The following is a 25,116-nucleotide window of genomic DNA, read 5'->3' on the forward strand; positions in this document are numbered from 1 at the left end:
ATAACAAGCCTACCCAACGAGAATAAAGAATGAGGAGAAATAGACAAAACATTTTGATTTTTGGTATTTTTGTATTTTAAAATCTTTGTAAAAGATAATTGTGTGTTTAAAGAAAAAACAATAGCAAAGTATCCTGGGGTTTATGATACAAACATGGTATGTGATGATGGAGTAAAATTGTGAGGGAGAAAACGGAGTCTTGTAAGACTCTTATATATTGTGTTAGTTCATTTTATATTGCTATAAAGGAATACCTGAAATGGGGTAATTTATATTGACAAGAGATTTATTTTGGCTCATGGTTCTGCAGACTGTACAAGAAACTTAGTTCTGTCGTCTGCTTCTGGTGAGGTCTCAGGAAGCTTACAATCATGGTGGAAATTGAAGGGAGAGCAGGCATGTCACATGGTAAGAGAGGGAGTAAGAGAGAATGGGGAGGAGATGCCAGGCTGTTTGTAGCAACCAGCTCTTGCATGAACTAATAGAGCAATAACTCACTCATTACTTCAGGGAGGGCACCAAGCCATTCATGAGGGATCCACCACCATTACTCAAACACCTCCCACTAGGGTCCACCTCCAGCACCGAGGATCACATTTCAACATGAGATTTGAGGGAAAAAATATCCAACTAGATCATACATGAAGTGATATATTACTTAAATTAAACTGTCACAAGTTAAAGTTTCAGACTATAAACTCTCAAGCAACTAAAAAAAATTCAGCAAGTAAGTCAACAAACAAAATAAAATAAAATTATTTAAAAAGTCAATTAATCCAAAAGAAGGCAGTACAAGAGGAAAATAAAGCCTGGAACAAAAAAAAACAGCTAGCATAATGGTAGGTTTAGATGCAATGATATCAAAAATCACATTAAACATAGATGACCTAAGCACACAAATTAAAAGGTAGAGCCTGGCAGAATTAATTGGAAAATGAGAAAACAAGACATTTGCCTGTAAGAAACTCACTTAAAAAAACACAAATAGGTTAAAAACAAAAGGATAAAAAGAAAACTCATGCCAAAACTAATTAAAAACTTGAAATAGTTACACTAATATCAATATATGTAGGTGAAGTATGTTAAGTGAAGAATATTAGCAATGAAACGGGAAATTCATTATGAGAATGGCATGAACTTATAAAAAGTACATAGCAAACTTCAATGTTTATACACTGAATAACAGTTTCAAAAATCGTAAGTCAAACCCGATAAAAATGCCAGGAGAAGAGAAAAATACATAATTATAGGCAAAGATTTCAACACACCTTTCTCAATAATTGACAGAACAAATAGACAGAAAATCAGTATGGACATAGAATAATTGAACACCACTCTCAACTATTTTGACCAATTGACATTTTACAATATTTCACCACCAATAGCAGAATATGTGTTCTTTTCAATGACACACAGAGTATTTACCAAGATAAACCATATTATTTTATAAGCAAATTTCAATAAAAGTCAAAGGATTTAAATTTTATACAGACCTTTCAAGATAAAAGAAGAGAATGCTTCCTAACTCATTCTCTGAGGCCAGCATTACTTTAATACTAAAAACTGATCAAAAAAAGAAAAACAAGAAAAGAAAGCTATAGACCAATGTCCCTCCTGAAAATTAATGTAAAAATTCTTCACAAAATGTTAGTAAATAAAACCTAACACTATATAAATTGTATTCATAAAGTATCATGTTCAAAGTTGGTTTAATTCAATATAATTCAGTACAGTAACAAACTGAAAAATAAAGCCATAAGATCATTTCAAAAGATGCAGAAAAAGCATTTGACAAATACTAACATTCATTTCTGATTAAAAAAATAGTCTCAGCTAGCTAGCAATAGAAGAGAGTTGCTTCAATTTTATAGAGTCTTTATGAAAATTTTACTGGTAGCATTCATAATTAATGGTAAAAGGTGCTTTGCTACTAAAATAAAGAAAAAGGCATGGATGTCTTAAGGCAAGAATGAGAAATGAAAGTGTGAGGTTGGAAGGGAAGAAGTATCACTGGCTTTATTCAAAGAAACATCATTGTTTATGTAGAAAAATCTATGAACTTGCAAGAAAGCAACTAGATCTAATAAGAAAGTTCAGCAAGTGTGCAGGATACAAAATAAATTTATGAAAATGTATTCCTAGATTCTAGCAAAAATCAGAAATTGAAGCTAAAAACAAATACAATTTATAGTAGTATGAAAAGTAAAATACAATAGCACCAAAAATATAAAATATTTTTAAAGATGAGCAAAACCATATGCTGAAAACTATATAATGCTGCTCAGCAAAATTAAACACTATCTAAATAGAGAGCTATAGTGTGTTCATCGATCTGGAGACTCAAATGTTTAAGATATCATTTCTATCCCAATTTTTATTTATTGATTATGACTAGAGTTCATGAACAGACTAGATTCCTGTTCTAGTCTCAAAAATTTTCACTCTAGTATACAGTTTGTTTTAGATTGTCTAAGGTGCTAAAAGCCCACAAACTCTTTCAGGACGTGTAAGATAAGAAAGGACTCCAGAAGCTAGTCTGAAAGCCCAACATCTTATACATACAAAATTTTTTTTGCAGACCTGGGATCTTTCTTCAAATCAGAAGCAGATTTCATGGCAGCCATATCTGGGTTGATCAGAAGTACTGTTTTCAAAACATCTCCTTCCTTTTATCCAAAGTTTCTTCCACCAAAATTCTCCCCATTCTCTTTCAGGATGACTTGGAGTTTAAAAATCATTGCAATAAATGTAAGGTTTTTATTTCACTTTCAAGCTTCATTTGAAAATTTATTCATAGGTTATAGAATATGGAGATGTAGAAAGGTGTCTATTTGTGATTTCTTTATGTAGGAGTATTATAAGAGGCCACTATTCTTAGAGACTCTGATAAACAGCATCTGACTCCTCTGAAGAGTCCAAGAATATTTACAGCTTTAAAAAAGAGAGGGAATGTGTCAGGAAAGAAATATGAGCTAAGTTTTAAAAAAGGGCAGAATGAAGCAATTAGAATAACTAAGTTAGGAATAATGAAAATGCTGGCTATTGTGCATGAATATGAGAGCAAATTGATCTTCTTTGAATAAAGGAGAGGCTACGTGACGTTTCCAATCTTTTGGTAATCTTCAATACATATTTTTCTTTTTACAGAAAAATAACCACAAAGGCATGGAGTCTGACTCAGTGGCTCCACCATAGACTTGCCGCTGAGAGGGGGTCAAAGGGTAGGTTCAGCTCAGCAGGTGTAAGGAACTACAGCTGCTGGAATAAATCAACAACCTTGCAGACAATGCTCCAGGGAGCTCTGGCAACATGGGGAATTTTGAACTATCTAAAAATCCCTGAAGTGAGAACTAATGACAAGGATGAGTTAATGAAGTGAGAGGCTCAGTCTATACCGACATGCCACATTATTTCAATAAGATATTGAATTTGTGTTTAGTGTTGTATACAGAGTTTAAATTTTCCTATATTTTCTTTTCATGCTGAATTTTGTAAATGGAGACTCGTTTTTTAAATATATACTATGTTCACTCTTACTTTCAGTGTTCTCTCTCAACCAAGGAGAAATGAATTAAAATTAAATGATCCTCTGGAAATCTCTGTTTAGGTGTTATGAACTAGAGGTAACCTTTCTAACTTAAATAAAATTCACTTATCTGGAGTTTTAAGGAGATTTTGGCTAAACAACCTTCTGAAGAAAGAGTTTTAGCAAACCTAGTGGATATATAGTCAATTACTTCTGTGTGATTCACTGAGGAATAAGAATATTACAGCAGTTGTAAGACTGCTATCTAATACTGAATTTTATTATAGGCAACACTGCTCATGTTTTATGTGTATTAACTTATTTAACCCTCATAACAGTATGGAGATATTCTTATACTATTAGTAGCCTATTTTAAGAATGAGGAAAACTGCAACATATAGAGGTCAAATAACGCATCTAAGGGTACACAGGAGGTGAGTGGTGAAGCAGGGTTTTGGTCCTGGTAATCAGCCCCCAGATCCTGTGTTTATAGGCACCACTATAGACAGACAATGGTTTTGGTCCCCATTTGAGCTAGGCTATTTTGCTCTGTTCTCTGGCTATATGGTTACTTCTAATATTTTTGCCATGAACTTATTAATAAGTTGACTCCTCTGAGTTTAAGATGCAAGCTTTAGACTCCCTCTCCCTTTCACTTGGCATGGAGCCTTGCAGTAGAGTAGAGTAGTGGCAATGAGCATCTAGGCACAGATGAGAACAGGAAGCACCTTTCTTCCCAAGACACCTGAGTCCTCAAAGAGGTGCAGAGCATCCAAAGTCCCAGAGGCCCTTGAAGTGGTGGATCAATAGGGCTTATGGAAGCGATGAAGACATGTTGATCTCCAGGATGATATGAGTTTTATGAGCAAAGAAGCATGAGTAGATCTTGGAATAAGAAGTGGATGATAAAACATCGGAATAATATATTTCAGATAATCTCCATGGAATTGTACATCTCAGTGGAATCCACCATGGACAATTGCTAATCACAAAACCAGATGCGTCTCACTCACTGGGAGCTTCATACATAAGGTCTACAGCACTTGGATGAACATTGCAAGGAGAAAAGAGCAAGAGAGGGGACCTAAAAAACAAAAACTAAGTTGAATAAGTTCAGGTATACTGAAATGACTAAACTGACTTTGATTTCATTAGATTAAGTGTTCTGCTACCAAGCCAAATTGCAGCTTGAGAGTGAAATTATATGAAGATATGGAAAAAAAGGCAGTTTCATTTTGGACACTCAAATGCAAGGCTGTAAAATTGCTGTATACACTCAAGTCTTAATGCACAGGAATATGATCCCATAACAGTGACTTTCCTGTCTATGGTGGGAAGAGATAGGGAAGAATACTGAGTAGGGCAAAATAATCGTATTATTCAATATCACAAATTAGATAAATGAGGCTCGGAGCAGTTATCTGACTAACTCAATGCTTCCCTGCCAATAAATGGTGGAATTGAAACTTGAGTTAATGTCTTCTGAGTTCAAAGCCTGCACTCTTTCAGTGGAACCACATTGATTTCCTTTATATAATGTTGATTACTACCAAAACAACTAAAGAAGGGAAATTTCTGCTCTAAATGTGAAAGAGGAACTACTAAATGAACAACATGTTAATACAGCCAAAAGCTGAGTAGGTTTATAAAGCCCTAAGATTTTCTCATAATCCCAGACTATTAAGTAAGTCAGGTCTTCATTTCATGGTTATTACTTTGGAGATCTTCTAATTCAAGCCAATTAGTTTTGAGGGATGAAGCCAGGAAGTCTGTTTGGTTTTATCTGGGGCAGGCTGAAGGAAGGATTTGTGGGTCTATGTTGATACAATTCATCAACATCTTGGTTCCAATGCAAATACAGTTAATGAAGATACATAGTTTATGGAGCAATTGCTGTTTAAGACTGAGAAAGCAACTCACTTCAACTACACCCTGATTCAATTTCCCTTTTTTCTTTAGTAATTTTAAGTGTGAAAATTGGAGGAGAAAGTAGTATCTCATCTAGTTATAACTAATTTAAAAGAAAACAGGACCTCAAAATTATTCTTGAGCTTTTTTTTTTTTTTAACTTTCTGCAATGTAAGAATAAAGAAGAAAAGAATGGACCAGAAGAAGGTGAACTGAAAGTCTTCCTGCCTAAAAGCTAAAATGAAGGAAACAATTTAAAAAATATTGTGTACTATATATAGAAGCTGGTGGCATAAGTATTTGAACAGAACCATCATCGAAGAAATAACAAAAACTATCTGTTTCAGAAAAGCAGATGACAATGTGTTTTTATCATGGGGTTATTGTATATATCAATCAGCTACAGTTTCTTTTTAAGAACTCTAATGTAAGGATGATAAGACTTGAGCAGGCCTTGGAGAAATTTTTTAAAAAGTAATTGATGTGCTTATGAGTTAGTCCCTTGTGTATTTTCTTGAAGAGTGTATATTTCTTAGTCATGATATAAAGATTGTCTAAAGTTTTTTTTTATTTTGGAAGACCTAAAAGACAAACTGACAAATAACCATGCCTACAGATATAATACTCTATTTTTATTTTCCCTTCCCAAAAGAATGTGGAGGAGGCACATAAACTAAAAATCTAGAGATTATAGGTCTCTCCATTTACTTAGGGCTTCTTTAGTGTCTTTCTAAAGTTTTATAATTTTCTTCATAAAGTTTTTGTTCACATTATGTTAAATTTATTATTAGGCACAATAGTATATTTTTTAAAAATTACATTTTCTAATAGTTTGTTTCCATTGTATAGAAATGCAATTAATTTCTGTATATTGTATGTAGAAACATCATTAAAATAATAATTTTGATTATCTATGTAGAAAATCACATCATATAAAAATGATAGTTTCTTGTTTCCATTTCAGTAAGAATTGTGTATTATTGCTTTCTATTTCTCTGTTTTACTCCATTATCTAGGGTTTCTGGTTAAATGTTTAATAAAAGCGGTGTTATTGGGCATTTTGGTTTTAATCTTCATCAAAAAGGAAAGCTTTAACCTTAACCCTAATTATAATTATTAATCTTATTTCAGACTGGATACTGGATACTGAACTAGATATTGAACACTATTAAGTTTAATGTCTATTCTAGGTCTTTTGCTGACACTTTATTTTTCTTAAGGAGTTTATTTTATTTTTTAGTTTTTTAACTTTCATTTTAGGTTCAAGGGTATATGTGCAGGTTTTTTTATATAGGCAAATTGCATGTCATAGGGGTTTGGTGTACAGATTATTTTGCCACCCAGGTAATAAGCATAGTACCTGAATGGCAGATTTCTGATCCTCACACCATTTCCCTCTCACCTTAAGTAGGGCCCTGTGTCTGTTGTTCACTTCTTTATGTCCATATGTACTCAGTGTTTAGCTCCCACTCATAAGTGAGAACATGCAGTATTTGGTTTTCACTTCCTGCATTAGTATGCTTAGAATAATGGGCTCTAGCTCCATCAATGTTGCTGCAGGAGACATGATCCCATTCTTTTTAATGGCTGTATAGTATTCCATGGTGTATATGTACCACATTCTCTTTATCCAGTCTACTGTTGATGAGCATTTAGGTTGATTCTATGTCTTTGCTGTTGTGAATGATGCTGCCATGAACATATCTGTGCCTGTGTCTTTATGGTAGAATGATGTATATTTCTTTGGGTGTATACTCAATAATGGGATTGCTGTGTTGAATGGTAATTCTGCTTTGAGTTCTTTGAGAAATCGCCAAACTGCTTTGCACAATGGCTGAGCTCATTACATTCCCACCAGCAGTATATAAATGATCCCTTTCTTCGCAACCTTGCTAGCATCTGTTATTTATTGACTTTTTAATAAAAGCCATTCTGACTGGTGTTAGACTGTTATCTCATTCTGGTTTTATTTTACATTTCTCTAATGATTAGTGATGTTGAGCACTTTTTCATATTCTTCTTGGTTTGGCTGTGTGTATGTCTTCTTTTGAGAAGTGTCTGTTCTTGTCCCTTGCCCACTTTTTAACGGGGTTGTTCACTTTTTGTTGTTGATTTAAGTTCCTTATACATGCTGGATATTAGATCATTGTCAGATGCATAGTTTGCAAGTTATTTTCTCCCATTCTGTGGGTTGCCGTTCACTCTGTTGGTAGTTTCTTTTGCTGTGCAGAGGTCTTTAGTTGAATTAGGTACCAATTGTCAATTCTTATTTTTGTTGCAATTGCTTTTGGCATCTTCATCATCTTTGCTAGGTCCTATGTCAAGAATGGTATTGCCTAGGTTGTCTCCCAGGGGTTTTATGGTTTTCATAATTACATTTAAGTCTTTAATCCATCTTGAGTTGATTTTTGTATATGGTATAAGGAAGAGGTCCAGTTTCAATCTTCTACCTATGGCTAATCAGTTATCCCAGCACTGCTTCTTAAATGGGGAGTTATTTCCCCGTTGTTTATTTTTGTCAACTTTGTCAAAGATCAGATGGTTGTAGGTGTCCAGCATTATTTATATTCTGTTCCATTGGTCTATGTGTCTGTTTTGTGCCAGTACCATGCTGTTTTGATTACTGTAGCCTTGTAATATAGTTTGCAGTTGGGTAATGTGGTATCTTCAGCTTTGTTCTTTTTGTTTAAGAATACTTTAGCTATTTAGGCTCTTTTTTGGTTCCATATTAATTTTAAATATTTTTTTCTAATTTTAAGTATGGGTGGAGTCATTGGAGAAGCCCAAGAAGCAGCCTCTTTTAGCCCACACTCCTTCTGGTTTCAATTTGAAGAGCTACTGTCCTATCTGCTGCAGTGCACTGGGGTGCAGGGGCAAGCAGCAAGGGATGACCCCCCCCTCCAAGTTCATTCCTGGGCATTGGTGGTGCCCACTTTCAGCAGCTGGTGCTGTGCTCATGTTTTCTCTGACCCAGTGCTTCAGTGGGCTGCACTCCACCCCCTTCTTAAGGGTAATCTGCACTGAGGGTTAGATCCCCAGGAAAGAGGGGACACCTTCTTCGCACTCCTTAGAGCTGGTGGAGCACTGTCCCCCAGCTGACCAAGAGAACAGGCTGGGCACCCAGCAATGGCACACGGAGACCATTTCCAAGTCATAAAGCTGAGTCTGGCTGCAAGCCTCACTGACCAGGAGAAACCTTGTCTTCAGCAATTCGCCTCCTGCTCCAGTCCTGCGGTGGGAGAGAACCTAATTTCAGTACCTACTGCTAGGGCACTCTCCATACTTGCCACTCAGTTCTGGACATGGGAGCCCTTCCCCTACTCCAGGGCAAGTTCTCCAATCTCTGACCTTAGATGAAAATGCCTGCATGACTGCCACTGCCAGGTCTCCAAGTGATGACTGTATATGAACCTGGATTAAAAATGGCATCCTTTTCTCAGTCTCAGGTCTTGGAGAATGCCTGCTGCTTTTCCTGATGTCTTTCCCTCTCTTCATCTCTCAGCCTTTCCCCAAGTTAGCTCCAGAAATTGGGAGAAACAGGGTGCTCTCCCTTGGCCTGGGTTGTATAGAACCTTAGTGAAAAGGTGAGTCACAGAGGGTAACTGACAGTTCCTCTCACATACCGGGGCTTCACTCATTTTTATCAGCCAAATGTTATCATGGGGTTGCTTGCCCACTTTATCCTACCCAGGGTCTTGGGTGTTCTTTGCTATTTCAGTGAATTCCCATTTTCTTTCCTGAATCAAAGCTCATAGAGTTGATCTTTATGTACTATTTTGATATTTCCAAGTGGCTGAGGCATGCTGAAAGCCTCTAATCCACAGTCTTGGAAAAACTGATTCTCCTATTAATATTTTAAAAATTCTCAGTCACTATATTTTTGATTATGCCTCCTTTATTCTTTTTATCGTATATTCCTGGAATTCTGATTAAATATTTGTTACATTTCCCATTCTCAATTTATTTTTCTTAACCTCCCTCTCAGAGTTCCACCTTTTGTCTCTCTCTGTGCTGTATTCTCATTAATGTGTTGGAATGTGTCTTCCAGTTCACACACTTTATTTTTTGGTTTGCATAATGTGCTATTTAATCTATTATGGTTTTAATTTAAATTAGTATACTTTTCACTGCTAAAATTTCTGATACCTTTTTAGTTCTCTTTGGTTACTTTTCACAGTTTGTTATTTGTATTTGTTTTGTATTGTTGCTTTAACAAATTCTACAAATATATAGGCTGAAAATAAAACTCATTATTATCTTAAAGTTCTGTAGATTTGAAGTTCAGAACAAGTTTCGTGGGACTAAAATTATAGTGTCTTCAGGGCTTCATTTCTTATTGGAGACTCTTAGGTTGAATCTGCTCCCAGGCTCATGAAGGTTGTTGGCAGAATTCAGTCACATGCAACTGTAGGAGTGAGGTCCCTGTCTCCTTGCTGGGTTTCAGCTAGGGGTCATTCTCAACTTCTAGAGGCTTCCTGCACACCCTGGCTTGCAGTCCCTTTTATCTTCAAAGCCAGCAATTGTGGTTTGAGCCTTCTTATGCATCACATCTCTCTGACTTCTCATTGTGTTTCATCTTGCCCATCTGACTCTTCTGTCATCTTCATTTGCTTTTAAGTGCTCATTTGGTCACATTGTGCACACCTGTATAATTTAGGATAATCTCTCTATTTTAATGTTAGCTGATTAGTAACCTTAATCACATCGGTAAAGTCCCTTTACAGCAGTACGTATGTTAGTGTTTGATTGAATAACCACTAGACAGAAATCTTAGGGGTACCTTTTTAGAATTCTGTTTACCATATGTATGTTTCCAAACATTATACATCCTCATTTTATATTCTATATTTGATAATTGTAATATCTGTTGCCCTTGTAACTTGGATCTCTTTCTTTTGGTTATCTTGGCTCCTGCACATTGTGCATTATGTTCTGATATAATTCGTAAGTTTTGATTAAAATCTCACATGAAGTTTAGCCTTAGTAGTTTTTTAAGCCCCTGATTGAAAAAGGTCATCCTTCTTTTCCCAGGTACTTGAGAATACTACCAACTCAAAATTGTTTTAAAATAGGGTTTCAGATTAAGTCCAACTCTTTCCCCTGCTCTGTTATCTGCCCTGCCCCCAACACACACATTGGTATTGAGACTTTAGGCTTCCTCCACCTAGTGTGTAAACCAAAATATGAAAGTTCTCCTGATATTTTCCTCTATGTGGTGAGATTTTTCCCTAACTCACACTCTCACTAAGAATATAGTCCTTTGGGATCCTAACCCTACATTGGTTTCCATCCAGCCTTAACTTGGTTAGACCCTAGCTTTGTCTTCTATGCCTATGAACCCATTAAGCGATCTCTAGGGATCAGCAGTTACCACCTTCAGTTCTTGCTTAAATCTCTGGATTCTTGTTTGTGCTTCATCTTTCTCTTCTGAGGACTTCCAATTTTTCTTGTAGACACAATTGTGTTATCCAGTATTTCTTATTATTTAGCTTCAGAAAGATCCCACCCCATATCTGTACCACTATACTATCAGTAAGAAACTTCCCTTTATTTCTTTTTTAAAACCCTGTTTTTTTTCTTTCCAGACAAATATAGATTCCCATATTTGGAAAAACCTTTTAATTTCTGCCTCCCTTATATGTTATTTTTACTGTTTACTTCTTGATTAATATGGTCTTGCCTCTATAATGGGGGCCTGGGATTTTGGTATTGCATTCCCAAAACTTACCTAGTAAGTTTTTACTGAACAATTTGATTCATCTAGAAATAACATGATTAATACTGCCCTGGAGTAATAATTTTAACTATTTCATTTTTTAGATTATGCTAGAATAATAAAACTGACACTGTTTGTTCAGCTTTACTCTAGCATTCCTAATCCAATCCTTGCCCTACTAAAATTTTTTCATTTGGTAAAATCCACATACTCAAGCAAAAATAAAATTCATTAACTAAACCAATAAAATTTTAGAACAGAAATGCCATCACAAAGACTCTTATATTTAGCCATGATAGAGATACAGTAATATATCTAATACTCCTTGACACATAATAATACATGGTACACATGTCAAGATACAATCAACGTGCCATGATATCGTTTTGTCAGTATTTGCTAATAATATTCATTAGTACTACTGTCTAAAATTATGTACCTCCCAGGCTGGAAAAAGAAAGCTTTGGACACCATGGTGAAAATATTGCACACATCTGAGAGAAAAGAAGTCTGAACTGTAGAGATGCTGACTTGTACAGCAGCAGTTGAGGTGAGTGAAAGATATACATATGCCAGTGCAGCCTTCCAAATGCCTGTATGAACAGACAGTAAGTAGGCACTTAGTACAATTGCTGCTATTATCTAGACAAGATCCAATCCTAAGGAAGATGTTGAAATTCAAAGTGACAAAGATTTCTAGTTAACCTCTAAGTAATGATTAAGATAATGACAAAAACACTATCTACCATAGAGTGGCAGGACAAAGGATTTTTGATCATCTGTTTAGAGTTGCTTCTGGAAACTTTCAAAGACAGTATGCAACTCTCAAAATAAAAGAACTTGACAACTTTAATGTAAATGGAACAAATGTGAAATGGGTCATTTAAGTTATTTTTGATATGTCAAACATAAAGCTGTGGTAAGAGAACTATACCACTCAATTGAACAAATTTTCACTAAGTATTATTTTTCATATACTCAGCTGGCAGCTGTTGGAAGTAATTCATTAAAGTTATCCAAGCTGAAATGTTTACATTATTTTATTGAGACCAAAACTTATTATAATTTGAAAAGTCATTTTATTTTTTCATAATAAAAATGCATCCATGATCTGATGCAATTCAGCAGTGATAAATTGAATGACTAGAAAAAAGCAGAAATGTAATAAATACTGCAGATTTTAAATACATGTGTAAAATATAAAGGAACAAGTGAATAGAATAAACATAGAAGAGTTATACAAAGCAGCAATATTATAATTTAAGCTTTACATGGACAAATTTTTCTTTGAAAAAATGATTAATTTTTTGCATTGGCCCATTAATAAATATAGATACATAATGAACATGGACAATTAATAATGTATATGTTAAAAAGAAATATTATTTTAAAAACCCTCTTTACTATATTTAGTTTCAAGAATAAGTTTGTAAATAATCTTATTTGAATAAAAAATGACAAGGTCAGTAACATCTAGAAAGTGCCAATGAAGATTAAAAATAGCAAAGGTTTATTTTTTGCTTTGTCTTTCATTGTATTTTTAGTGTGAGAATTGCTATGATATAACATCTGCATCTTTTGCTAACTGTGCACATTACTCTGTTTTTGATCATTTTTCCTTTAGGTGAATTTTGGAATGCCAATAGCACTTACTATTTTAAAAATTTATTTATTGATATAGAATATTTGTACATATTTTGGGGGTGTATATGATATTTTGATACCTGTATACAATGTGTAATGGTCACATCAGGGTAATTGGAAACTCACTCTTTTTCACATTCTGACTTCTAGAAGACTATTCTTATCCTACTTTTGTTTAAATGTTTAGTTTTTTTCTTTTTGATTTGCTCTTAAATGATTTATTTATCTCTTTTGTAATATGTCAGCAGTTTTCATTCTTATTCTTTTTTTCCTTATTTTTTTCCTTTTTTCATTGCACTGTTTACATAATGGAGTTATGTGATTTTTCTATGTCTGTATACACAGTGATAATTCATTTAGATTTCTACATCTCTTTATTTTTAACATATGACATTATGCATTTCTGAACTAAGATAAACACTTAAGCAAAGTTGTTACTCATATACAAAACTGTGTTAATAGTTTTATAGTGTTTAGTTTTCCTTTCTAACAATACTGTATTAATAGTGCAAATCATAGCAAGACTTATCCATAGCTCTACAAAATGAATTTCTCAGTGTGCCAATATCATAAAAGTATGAATTATATTACTCTAACTGTAGAGTTCAGTAGAAATAAATCTTATCTATAAGTTTTCTGTTATTTAGTATATTCAGCCATAATTTTGGAATTACTGCTTCAATCTCAACTTTCATATTACATGTATATATTAAGAATAATCCAATTGGATTTTTTAAATGAGGAAGTGCACATATCATTTAGATTAAACTTTTCTCTGTGTCACCAGATGACCATGGCTTTGATTTCTCAGCAAATTCTCTTGAACAACACTGCAGAAATGATTTATCCAAGTACCGAATTAACTTGTATATCTTATTTTCTATTTTTAGTTTCATGGGAAGTTTCTGAAATAATAAATTGCATTTAAAATGTTACATTGAATTCCAGCTGTAAGATGAAACAAATGCTCTAATCTCTTTAAAGGTCAAGTTATAAATTATTCTTATGATGAAGCAAGTTGCAGATGGTTCATGAGCAAAATCTCAAACGTGGGCTTCTTGATGAAGGCACATAGATGGTCTTTAGTTGCACCACAATAACTAATATTGACTCTGAGTTATAACAGCAGGTTTCCGGTATTCATGGGAATTGCAGCAGCTATACCATAACTGATTTAAATTTGTGTCATTAGTTATTTACAGCCACATTTTACAGTCAATTATTAATGCCTTCCAGAAACTACCACAAGATAGTCAGAACTTTTGTGCTTATTATGGCATGGTCTCATTACTCATAGCAGGAGCCCACGAAGGGTAAGTGTAGAGGTCAAACATGGGTACAATCCAGGTACATATGCCAAGCATAACCACAGCAACACCAACAATGTTGACACCAAGTCCAGCTTTAACCTTGAACAGGAAAAAGCATAAATGTCAGTGTCCCAAAAGAAAGCCTACAGGAGATTAGAATCCTGTTGTAGAAAGTATATGCTGGATTTACATGCATCCTAAATGATTAGTAAAAATTGCCATTTTTAAAAAATTGTACTTTAAGTTCTAGGGTACATGTGCACAACGTGCAGGTTTGTTACATATGTATACACGTGCCATGTTGGTGTGTTGCACCCATTAACTCATCATTTCTTAAATCCAGGGGTTCTTCTCCATTCATAGCAAGAGAAAAATCTGTCCCTAACTAAACATCATTGAGTTGAAGACTCTTAGAGAAGTTCCTCTTAGGAATATACCTAAGTAATTCTGATTAGAGGAAAATCGCTTAGAAATCTGCCATTTCATGTTAAATCAGAATTTCAGTTTTGTGGTTTTATATTTCAATGAATAAGATTCAGGACACCATATGACAACTGTATCTTTTATATTTGCTCAACATGATTATTAATTTAACCTTAATATCTTTCTTAGCGTTCTCATGGTTTTAGCTCTTATATCATTATTCTACAGTCCATTAAACAATCTCAGAGTTGCTTTGTATCTATTAAAATAAAAATTGGCAAACTACTGCCCTTGATTTGTTTTGGTAAATAAAGTTTTATTGGACTACAACTATGCTTATTTGTTTACATATTTTCTTTGCTTTCATGATACAATGGCAGAGTTGAGTAGTTGTGACAGAGATGGCCCCACAGAGCCTCAAATATCATCTGCCCTTTTACAGAGAGAATGTGCTTACTCCTGCATTCTCTGCATTAAAACATGGAACTCTGAAGCCAAAGAGGAATACCGAGCAAGGATGATAACAGATGCCCTCTTCCCTGTCCATGCAAGCCAGCCACTTGTTTATCTCAGAATCCTAGTTTTATCCTTTTTAATACACATACATCCGGCATTACTTATATTGTATTGTGCACATTTTCCTTACCAAATGGATATTATGTTATTTTTGTGTACAGGCAGTTCTAGAATGTTTATGTTGCAGGGGCTTAGGAACAGCGGTCTGTGTGAAAGAAAGGGAGCTGGGATTTGCCTTGAAACTGTATTTTGCATAGGAAGCTCACTGAATTTACTTTGGCTATATTATCGTTTGGGTTGGTTTGGAAATAGGTGATGAAGATGTGGAAACTACTAGAATATTCTCAAGCCAGTTTTTATAAAGTACTGAATATTCTGCAAGTATTTTTGTATCTGGCAAAAATGTGCATGCTTTATCAGTGAAATTCTTCATTATTGTTTGCTTGTGTTTTCATGTTAGGTCCTGGTATTGAAATCAAAACAAGAAAGATACTTTTTCATCAGTCAGGCACTGACCCCGTGTCTCATTCAGAGGAAATGTTGGTCGCATAAATGTTTGTGATAGCAAACTACAGTGTTGTTTTGGTTGCTGGATTTCTTTAACCCTGTTTCTTCCTTTTGCCTAGATCAGTTTGGATCCTAGTGTTGACTTGTAAGTTTACGCTGTCGTGTGGAGCATGTTCAGTGCTCTTTTCCTTCTTCCAAAGCATTACTGATGCTTTCAACATCTCTCTGTTTGTGACCATAAATTTTAATGGCATGTTCACTTCTGATTATCACTCTTGAAAATAATTCTGTGATTAGTCATGCACACCCCTTCATAAACAGAACTCAGGCCATGCTTTTCCTGGTGGTTGACTGGTGTTTAAAAGGGAAGATAACTCAAGACATGGCACACACCAAGATGTGTGTTGGTTCTGATAGTATTTTTTCAGCTAACTCACCATGTCAATGACTTTCAGATGACCATATGAAAAGACAATAGCATTGGGTGGATTTGCTACTGGTAGGAGGAATGCAAACGAAGTACATAGAGTAGAAGGTATCAGAATATAAAGAGGGTTCACGTGAATGGCTTCAGCCTGTTGTAAGAGATAAAAAGGAGTCTGAGTAAAATTTTGAAGGTAGACACCAAACATAAAAAAATGAACAAATGTATTACAATAAGCCTTCCCAGAAGCAGGTTGAAACATAATGACATAAAATTATACACATTATTGCAGTTATAACTTGAAGAATATTTTTAAGAAAATACCTCATCCTCTTATTGTTTGTATAGTTATGGATGCCCACTTAAACATTATAGTCCAGTTCATTTAGAAAATAAAATATTATTTATTCCAGAAACTAAATAAAAAGAGCAATCATTTATTACTTATCTACTGCTAGGTGCTGTGCTAAATGTTTACATACATGTATATATTCATATAGTTACACATAATATAGTTCATATATAATACAAAATATAATAAATGTCATATATATTCAATTTTTACAATGATCTTATGAGATGGTTACTATAACCTCAAATAACATAAAGAAATGGAGGCCCAGAGAGGCTAAAGTAACTTGTCCGAGCATGCAGCTGGTGAGCAACAGAGCTCAAATAGGTTCTCAAGTCCCTGTGGCTCTAGCACTTCTCATTACACTACTAACTTTACTGCCTCTGTGATATATGCAGTTCAAGATTTGCTTAGGCATCATCACATAGGAAGGTTACTACCATTCTTAAATCAACACATAATTTTCTAATTCTTCCATGTTAAGAACAATTAGAAAAAACAACAGAAAAAAATACAAAATGATATTGTACCAATATTCACAGCCTACATGTTTTCTACTTTCAATCTGCAGCTTAAGAACACCAACATATGCCCTTTGAGCTTGTAGCGGCACAATTCCAGAAAGACAATTCTTCTTAATTTAAAGTGCTTTCCTTTCACCAAACCCATCCATCCCAATAAGAAAAACATTTTACTTAAAGCTGTTTCTTGTAATTGCTACCTAAATGGAGAAAAGAAGAAAAGACATTCTTTCCCTCTCTCTCTCTCTCTCGGCAAACCCCTTACTTTTAAAAAAAATTATTCCCTGGGCAGTAGAAAACTGTGTCTAAAGATATTTAAGCCTGAAGCCTGAAGTGTGAGCCTAGTTTTTCATTCATTTGCAAATCACTTATATTAACCACTTCTCAGAAATTTAGGAACAATGTTTGAGAGGCAAAAGTGTCAGTGGTAGAGATCTAAATACTTAAGTTACCAGCAAACACTGAATTCCACGTCTTATATCTGAAATGGATCTTGTCTGACCGTCTCTCTTATTTATAAAGGAAAAAACTGGACTGAGAAAAAGTAACATCACGCTGCTTGAACATGAAAACTTAAAAACAGTTACCTAGAGTGAAGGTCCTCTGAAAACATTAATACAAATAAAGATCACCCTATAAGTTACTTACAGGAGGCCCATTTAGATAAAAAAAGATTCCATATCACAGCCTGAGAACCAGCATTCCAAAGCAGAACACTGCTCTTAATGAAGAGTAAGGCCGGGCGCGGTGGCTCAAGCCTGTAATCCCAGCACTTTGGGAGGCCGAGACGGGCGGATCACGAGGTCAGGAGATCGAGACCATCCTGGCTAACACGGTGAAACCCTGTCTCTACTAAAAAATACAAAAAACTAGCCGGGTATGGTGGCGGGTGCCTGTAGTCCCAGCTACTTGGGAGGCTGAGGCAGGAGAATGGCGTGAACCCGGGAGGCGGAGCTTGCAATGAGCTGAGATCCGGCCATTGCACTCCAGCCTGGGCAGCAGAGCGAGACTCCGTCTCAAAAAAAAAAAAAAAAAAAAAGAAGAGTAAAAATGGGAATAAATGAGATACTCACCAATGGAGATAATATTGGGAGAAGGAGTGTAATGGTAGCTGGATTGCTGGCTACCTCAGTTAAAGATGTGACCATTAAAGAAGATATCAGAATTATTAGCCATACTGGTAATGAACCCAGAGGAGATAATTTATTTCCTATCCAATTAGATAATCCGGACTCCTAAAAAACAAATTTGCAATATTTGTTATTCATGAATAATTCTTTGTAATCAGACACAATAAAATCCATAAAAAGCATTATTTGCTTTGAAAACTCACTTTCTAAAATATAATTTTAATCTCTCATTTTTCTGTGGTTTGATAGGTCTGGGTGGCTTTGGTAGGAAGGAGCTATTGCTCAGTCTTATTTTAACACTATGAACGTGGTTTAGGTTTGAAATGTAGTCCCACTTTTTTCAATTACATTTTAATTTTATCTAATTTATATATGTGGATATTTTAATAGATCATATAGAGGGCTTTAAGAGAAGAGCAGGCCTTCTGATTTACCTCTCTCTATTCCTAAGTTATATTCTGCAGAGGCAACAACCTTCAACCCTTATTAGCCATTTATAACTAGCTATATTTAGGTATTCATAGTTACCTTTTAAAATAATATTTTAATTATGATTTTTTGCTTACTTTTAAAATTTAGACATTATTTGCTGACTTTCTAATATGTGATAATTCAGCTCTCTTACACCATCCACCAAACACATATTTTTTGTTTCTTCATTCCTCCACACTCACATATTAACATTTTTTGTTAAATCAATATTTAATGTTTACCACTATGATTAAATAAATATTGTTCATAGCTATACCACTTAGCATACTATCAGTACATTTACTCTACTCTTCCTTCCCCCACAAGAAATAACTATCTGATCATTCTGTTTGCTTAGTTTTCCAAGTACCTATCACTAATTCATCTGAAATTAAAACTAAAAAACTCCCCACAAATAGATAAACATATCAGGTAATTGGTGTCATTTCATGTTCCCTCATAGCAATATCTATTCTGGAATATTTCCTCCTCCTGCTCCATTTGGCTTAGTTTAATCTTTAAATCTATTCTTTAAATCCCTTTAAATCTATTCTTTAAAACCCTTTAAATCTATTCAACTGTTGTTGTTCTGGGACCCCTCTTTATTATCATATTATGACTTTCCTTCTCCTCCCCACTTTGTGGGAATCATTTTTTAATCTACTCTTTTGCATTGGGGAAGCATTTCCTTTTATAACTTCCTGAGAATTGGTATAAGAGTCTTTGCATGCTGAAAACCTTTTGCTTTTCTTTTCCCACTGTTCTTATTGTTTTGCATTTGTAGAATTCTAGGTTCAAAATAATTATAACTCCACACTTTTAAGCCATTACTCCATTTCCTGTGGTTTCCAGTTGGATTCTTTAGAAGCCTGATCATATTCTACTCTTCGATTCATTATACATAGTGCAGAAAAACTGGCTATACTCAGATTAGCAAGTATGTTGGTCTGTGTTTCTCCCTACATAGAAGGGAAAATCCTCCTTTTGTGAAATTTCAATGAGCTATTGCATGTATGAATCTTTATGACAACTAGAAGTGGCATAAGAAATACTCTAATTACGAGCAGTATATTCTCAGATCAAAAGCTGGCACAGAAATTCCCAGATGTGAGTACCAGATATCATGCGTGGTTTTGGCTTGTATTTTTGTTTATCTGCTTGTTTTTGCCTATGATTTTTAGGTAGAAAAAGATTATCCACCATTTTAGTCACATTGACAAAAATTAATCCTAGAATAGGTATACTTTAAGAATAGGTTTTATCTATGTCTAATGAGATGTGGAAATGATTATACTACATATTGTTTCCCCTACCTGTAGGCCACTGAAATCGTATCTTCATCCCCACGGTTCCAAAATTCTACATAAAGTGCTTTGGTGTTGGGTACTTAGTAGCTCTCTCAGTCCAGAATCTCAAAGTCTCTAGCTCTAAGAAATTTCTTTTGTTATTTTGTGGAAATGTTCTTCCTTTCTATTTTTTTTCTCTTTTTTATGAAATGCCTATTAGTTGACTGTTGAACATTTTGGATTGATGTTCTAATGTTCTTACCTCTTTGTGAGCCAGTGTCTCATTGACTCAATTTTGCTACAAAGTAAATCTCAATTTTCTATCAGGGAGGATAGAGAACAACAGCAGGACTGGGGAAAGTATCTGGGAGGCCCATAGATTTTTATACACTTTTTAAGCCATCCTCCAAATTCAGCTCTGGCTTTTACTCTAGCTTTCAGAGTTATTTGTTGCCTCCAATTCCTGAGGTCTGCCAGGATGGTACAGATAACCAGCATGTTTCTTGTTGGCTCTTTGTTTTGCCAGGCTGTATGTTTCATATTTCACTATTTTTCTATTTGTACAAAGTCAGTTCCTCTCAAATGTCCTCTTTCCATGTTCTAAATATGATCAACATTTCTTGCCTTTTCTTATCCCTGTCATATAGTCTTTATGGATTGACATGTTTTTGTTGTTATTGCAATGTTAGCGGATATCTGAAATAAAAAATAAATCTTTCATGTTTAACCTAGGAGAGAAAATTTTAGGAATGTATGGAAATTGAAGAGCAGATATTCACTGATAAGAATTTGAAATTGTCTATCTGCTCATGAGAAAGAAATCATGTTAAAACAAAAACCAAGGGGCATTTAAGAGAAAAGTAATTTCAATGAGGTGAATTCCACAGTAGTTGCTGTTTCACTGTTCTGTTCCCAACTAGAAAGGTTATCTGGTTCTGGACACTTGCCAGACTAATTACAATTTGGAATAAAAGTTTTGAAAAATAATTGCCTCCAAATTTTTTACAGTCCAGTTTTTAGGGGGATATTTGTCCACAGCCATACCCTTGAAGCTCATGGCTTCAATCTGGCCACTTAGAGGTAGAGTTATACCGGGTATCCTGTAGACATTTGGCTCTGTATACGGAGATTTTTATAGCAAACTAGACCTCCCTCTCTGGATTCTCAAATTCTTCTACTGAGAGAACCTTGTGCATCAGACTGAGTCCACACCTTTTCATTTCCTCAGATTTGTATGCTAGGGTCTGGCTGATGCTTTCAAAATCACTTTGAGTGTCTAGGATCCAATCCAGACACATAATTCTGTGCTGAAAAATTGTCAATAAAATTAGAAGCACAGGAGTATTTTCCAGTAAGTTACTCCTCTTCTTCAGGAAGAAGAGGAGAGACAGTGATTTGTCTTGAGAAGCATAGAAATTTAACCTCCTGGGAGTCAAAGGGCTGAACATGGAACCTCTCTCACCATTCTGTTCAATTTGATGACTGAGGAAGGAAATGGAAGAGCCATAAGCTTTGAATATTTCAAATAAGTCTATGGAAACCAGAATGAGTCATTTTTAATTAATCTAGGAGTAATCAATTTTCATGGAATTTTGGGAGAAGATAATTTTCTTCCAACAACTCTACAAAGACCAGGGCAATTACGAGGGATGAGGGCCTTCTCAAACTGCTGCTTTGTATCAGCTAGATAGATAGGTCAAATAAAGTCAACCAACATCTCATGGTGTTTTTATTTCTTCCTAAGATTAGATGTAATATAATGTTAGAAAGGGTTATGTGAATTTTTCTCCAGACTTTATTCAATAAACATTTACTAAGTATCTTTAATGCTAATATTATTTCTAATTCTCTTTTTTATTTAACAGCAAATAGCATCATGATATACTGAAGTCCAAGAGCTACTCAAATTCATCATGAAATAAGGTAAAGGCATAAGCAAACAAAAAGTATATTTCATTAGGAGTCACTTTACATATTTTCATATACATTTTTCCTTACTAGTCTTCTAATACTATTTCATAAATTTAAAATTTTAATCTTTTTTTATTATTTCTTTTGACATTCTTGAGCACCATAAAAACTATGTTTTTTGCTTGCAGCCTGTAACATTTCTTGAACTCTGAACTCACCTCATTTGTGTGGTATATTCACGGCATAGCTAGCAAAATTTGCAACATTAAAATGACAGAGTGAAATTGAATATGCCCAAAGATTGAATGTCTCTGTGCTCTTCTTTTGAACAGTCTAGTTAATTGTTAAATATCTTACACACAGAGTATTACCTCACAGCCATCTGCCAGGGCAAACCCTCCACCAACAAGAATGGCTATATCCCAGGGCATGAATGACTGGAATTCTTTCCAAGTAATCAGTGGAGAGTAATCAAAAGCAACTGCAAAACAAAAATCCTACAGTTACACATTGCTTAAAATATTACAATATGACATTTACTTCAGCATCCTAAGTAGCCATCTTACAGGAAGTTTGTAATATTCCTATATTGTTTTTAAAGAGGGGAATTAATCTGGAGTTTGAGTAATTTCCACCTGGACTAGATGGAACGTTCTACTATAAAAAAGAAAAAAACTCTATAACTTAGAAAAATCCTTCTCGTAATATTATAGAATATATTTCAATAAATTATAACATTGTCACTTATAATTGTACTCATTCATTCACTCACTCATTCATTTATTCATTCCACTAACATCTTTGCCAACTGTGAATAGCACAGTGTATTAGACTATAGTATTCTTTGCTATGCAAAATGTCCATAATATTCCATTGGTTCTAAGAGCATCTTGTAGCATTTTAATTATATCCATTAATATTTGAACATTTTATTAGATTTTTAGTCATAAGGAGGATCATGATAGATTCACCAAGATTTCAGTTTAAAAATGATTCAGGATTCAGATTAAATAAAGTATTATTTGTGAGGTCCTTAAAGTGCTTACAAAAGGATTATCATAAAGATTTCTCTTTTGGCTTCTGACCTCTCCATTGCTTTGTTGATAAATAAGTTCATTTAAGGACATATTCTGCCCATTTAACATGTGTATAACAGGCAGCCTTCTACATGTTAAGATTTTAAGTTTACTAATCAGCTTCTTTCCTATCACCTTCCCCCAATTCCAAACCTAACCCATCCTCACTGATGACTGAAATTATGTCACCAGGTTTCTTACTTTAAGGTCATATATCTTGTTAAAATGTAAACATCTCTGAAATGTGCCTCTTATTTAAAATTTAACATATTATGTATTATTTGTCATTTTTAAGTCTTGTATGAATGAGTTTAGCAGGGAGAAGAGGTTTTGAAGAATGAGAGGAGAGAGAAAGGTGGGTAGCAGCAAGTCTCTTTCTAAGGGAGGGAATTCAGATGTGGAAACCAGGGAAGCTAAAGCCAAACATGGATTCCTCAGACTTGCCACCACCGGACCTCAGGGCTTTAACTGCAATGGTCAGAGTCCTTGGGGTGTCATAGGAATCAATGCTCCATATTGCATCACCTCCTTAACACACATTGAGATATTCTAATCTCAAGTGAAAAACAAAATACATTTGTTTCTTTGCTGTGCTGGTCACATATGTCCTGGAAATCTGACACATTAGTCATTTATGGATTCTGACAAGAATCAGGTGGGCCAACACAACTACATAAATCCCAGTTCCATCCCCATAAGAACAAACAAAACCACAAGTCTACTAGTTTATTTCCAGACAATTACAAATTAGTTGTCCCACCTTGACAAGATAGGAATCTGACTACTCAAAACATGCTGCGTTGTAAAGCAAAGACATGGATGAATCCTGTGTTTAAAAAGTGAGTGTGTGTTGAGAGGATGGTATGCTCAGGCAGATGTGCACACTTCTTTGTTCATGTGTTGTAAATACAATGAATGCTGTTGCGGAATACCTTTTCTTTATTTTTATTACTATCATTATTTTTAGAGACCGAGTCTCCCTCTGTTGCCCAGAGCAGTGGCACAACCATAGCTCACTACAGCCTCCAACTCCTGGGCTCAAGTGATCCTCCTGCGTTGGCCTCCAGAGTAGCTAGGACTACAGGTGTGTGCCACCACACCTGGCTAATTTTTTAAATTTTTTGAAAGAGCTGGGGTCTCACCATGCTGCCGAGGCTTGTTTCAAACTACTGGCCTCAAGTGATCCTCCTGCCTCAGTCTCCCAAAGTGCTGTGATTGCAGGTGTGAGCCACCACACAAGGCCCTTTTATTTTAGCTGTGATCCTAGGATATGGCTGTATGAGGTTGATTTAGCTTTTGTTCCAGAACTACTTTGAGAATGTAAATAATCTTTCTCTTGAAATTCATCACCTTTTTAGAACCTGTGTATTCATTACCAAGGTATGAAGCAGTGTCTTCCAATTTCTTTTTCCTATGTTTGCCAATAGTAAGATTAATTTTGAAATGGGTTTACCATGGGTCAAATAGTATTGCTTGTAGCAGAGCCCTAGCCATGATACAAAAGGAAATCTACTTCTCACTTTTGCAAAGTAAGATGATCTGTCTTGCAGGTGGAAGACGTGCTGGCTTGAAGATAGCATTGCAGTTTGCAAATAGGGCATGCTAGGCCAGGGGTTGTGCCAGCATAGACTTTCTTTCTGCTCTAGGTGCCAAGCGAAACCAATGGAATTTTATAATTTTTGCTCTTCTGTTAAATTTATGCAGAATTATAAATGATACTCAACCAATTTCTCCTGTAGGTGTAGTTTTTGTCAATCTCTTAGCTGGAATGAGAAAGAATAGCAGCCCTATAAGTAAAGCAACAGTTGAATCTGTAGCAAAACCAGGGTACCTGTAAAAGGGACAAATACGTATATTAAAAATAGCATCAAGAATTTAAATGAGCTAAAACACCAATTTTGCTAATAACATATCAGTAGTAGGTTATTATCAGTATTAGGTGGTGTAGGTTATTTATTCTCGATAATCTGCCCTAAAATATATGGATTCCCAATTAAATGACATAACACTAAAAACAATAATCTCAGACCGTAGTCCTATTGTTCCCATATGTCTCTTCTTATTTTCAATACCACATATACATATACTGACATACTAGGCCAAAGTGGCAAATTTCCCTTTTAGATAAGCTTACAATTTGTTAAACAATTTCTTCTTTGAATTATTTAATTTAATTATATTGATCAAGATTTGAAGTTGAAACATTGCTAGAGCAGAGAAAGCCCCATGTAATTGATTTATAGCATCCTTCTATTAAATTGTGGCAAGGCATGATGTTTCTGTGATCCCCTAAAACTCTTCTATAAATTGTGAAAAGGAATTGATCTGTTTTCTGAGATATCACACCTGCTTCTGTGGTTATAGGCTCTAACTATATCATACAAATGAAAACAAC

The 25,116-nt window shown here is 34.9% G+C and overlaps 1 protein-coding gene across 4 annotated transcripts in view; it reads right to left on the reverse strand.

The window, feature by feature from the left end:
- Nucleotides 1-10,804: 10,804 nt before the first annotated feature.
- The window catches only part of SLC13A1 (solute carrier family 13 member 1), a 93,807-nt gene continuing 79,495 nt past the window's right edge, over nt 10,805-25,116 (reverse strand). For 2 of the 4 annotated variants that reach the window (XM_005550635.5, XM_074035889.1), the window contains 5 exons: nt 24,446-24,552; nt 22,017-22,126; nt 17,921-18,082; nt 15,988-16,125; nt 12,982-14,203 (listed from right to left, as the gene is read on the reverse strand). In XM_005550635.5, coding sequence (XP_005550692.3) covers nt 14,066-14,203; nt 15,988-16,125; nt 17,921-18,082; nt 22,017-22,126; nt 24,446-24,552 — 655 coding nt within the window. In that variant the 3' untranslated portion in view covers nt 12,982-14,065. Of the gene's footprint in view, nt 11,744-12,981; nt 14,204-15,987; nt 16,126-17,920; nt 18,083-22,016; nt 22,127-24,445; nt 24,553-25,116 lie in introns of those variants that run through there. The other 2 variants (XM_065542518.2, XM_065542519.2) reach the window with 2 other exon arrangements.

The sequence above is a fragment of the Macaca fascicularis genome, chromosome 3 (assembly GCF_037993035.2).
Source record: "Macaca fascicularis isolate 582-1 chromosome 3, T2T-MFA8v1.1".
Lineage (NCBI taxonomy): Eukaryota > Metazoa > Chordata > Mammalia > Primates > Cercopithecidae > Macaca > Macaca fascicularis.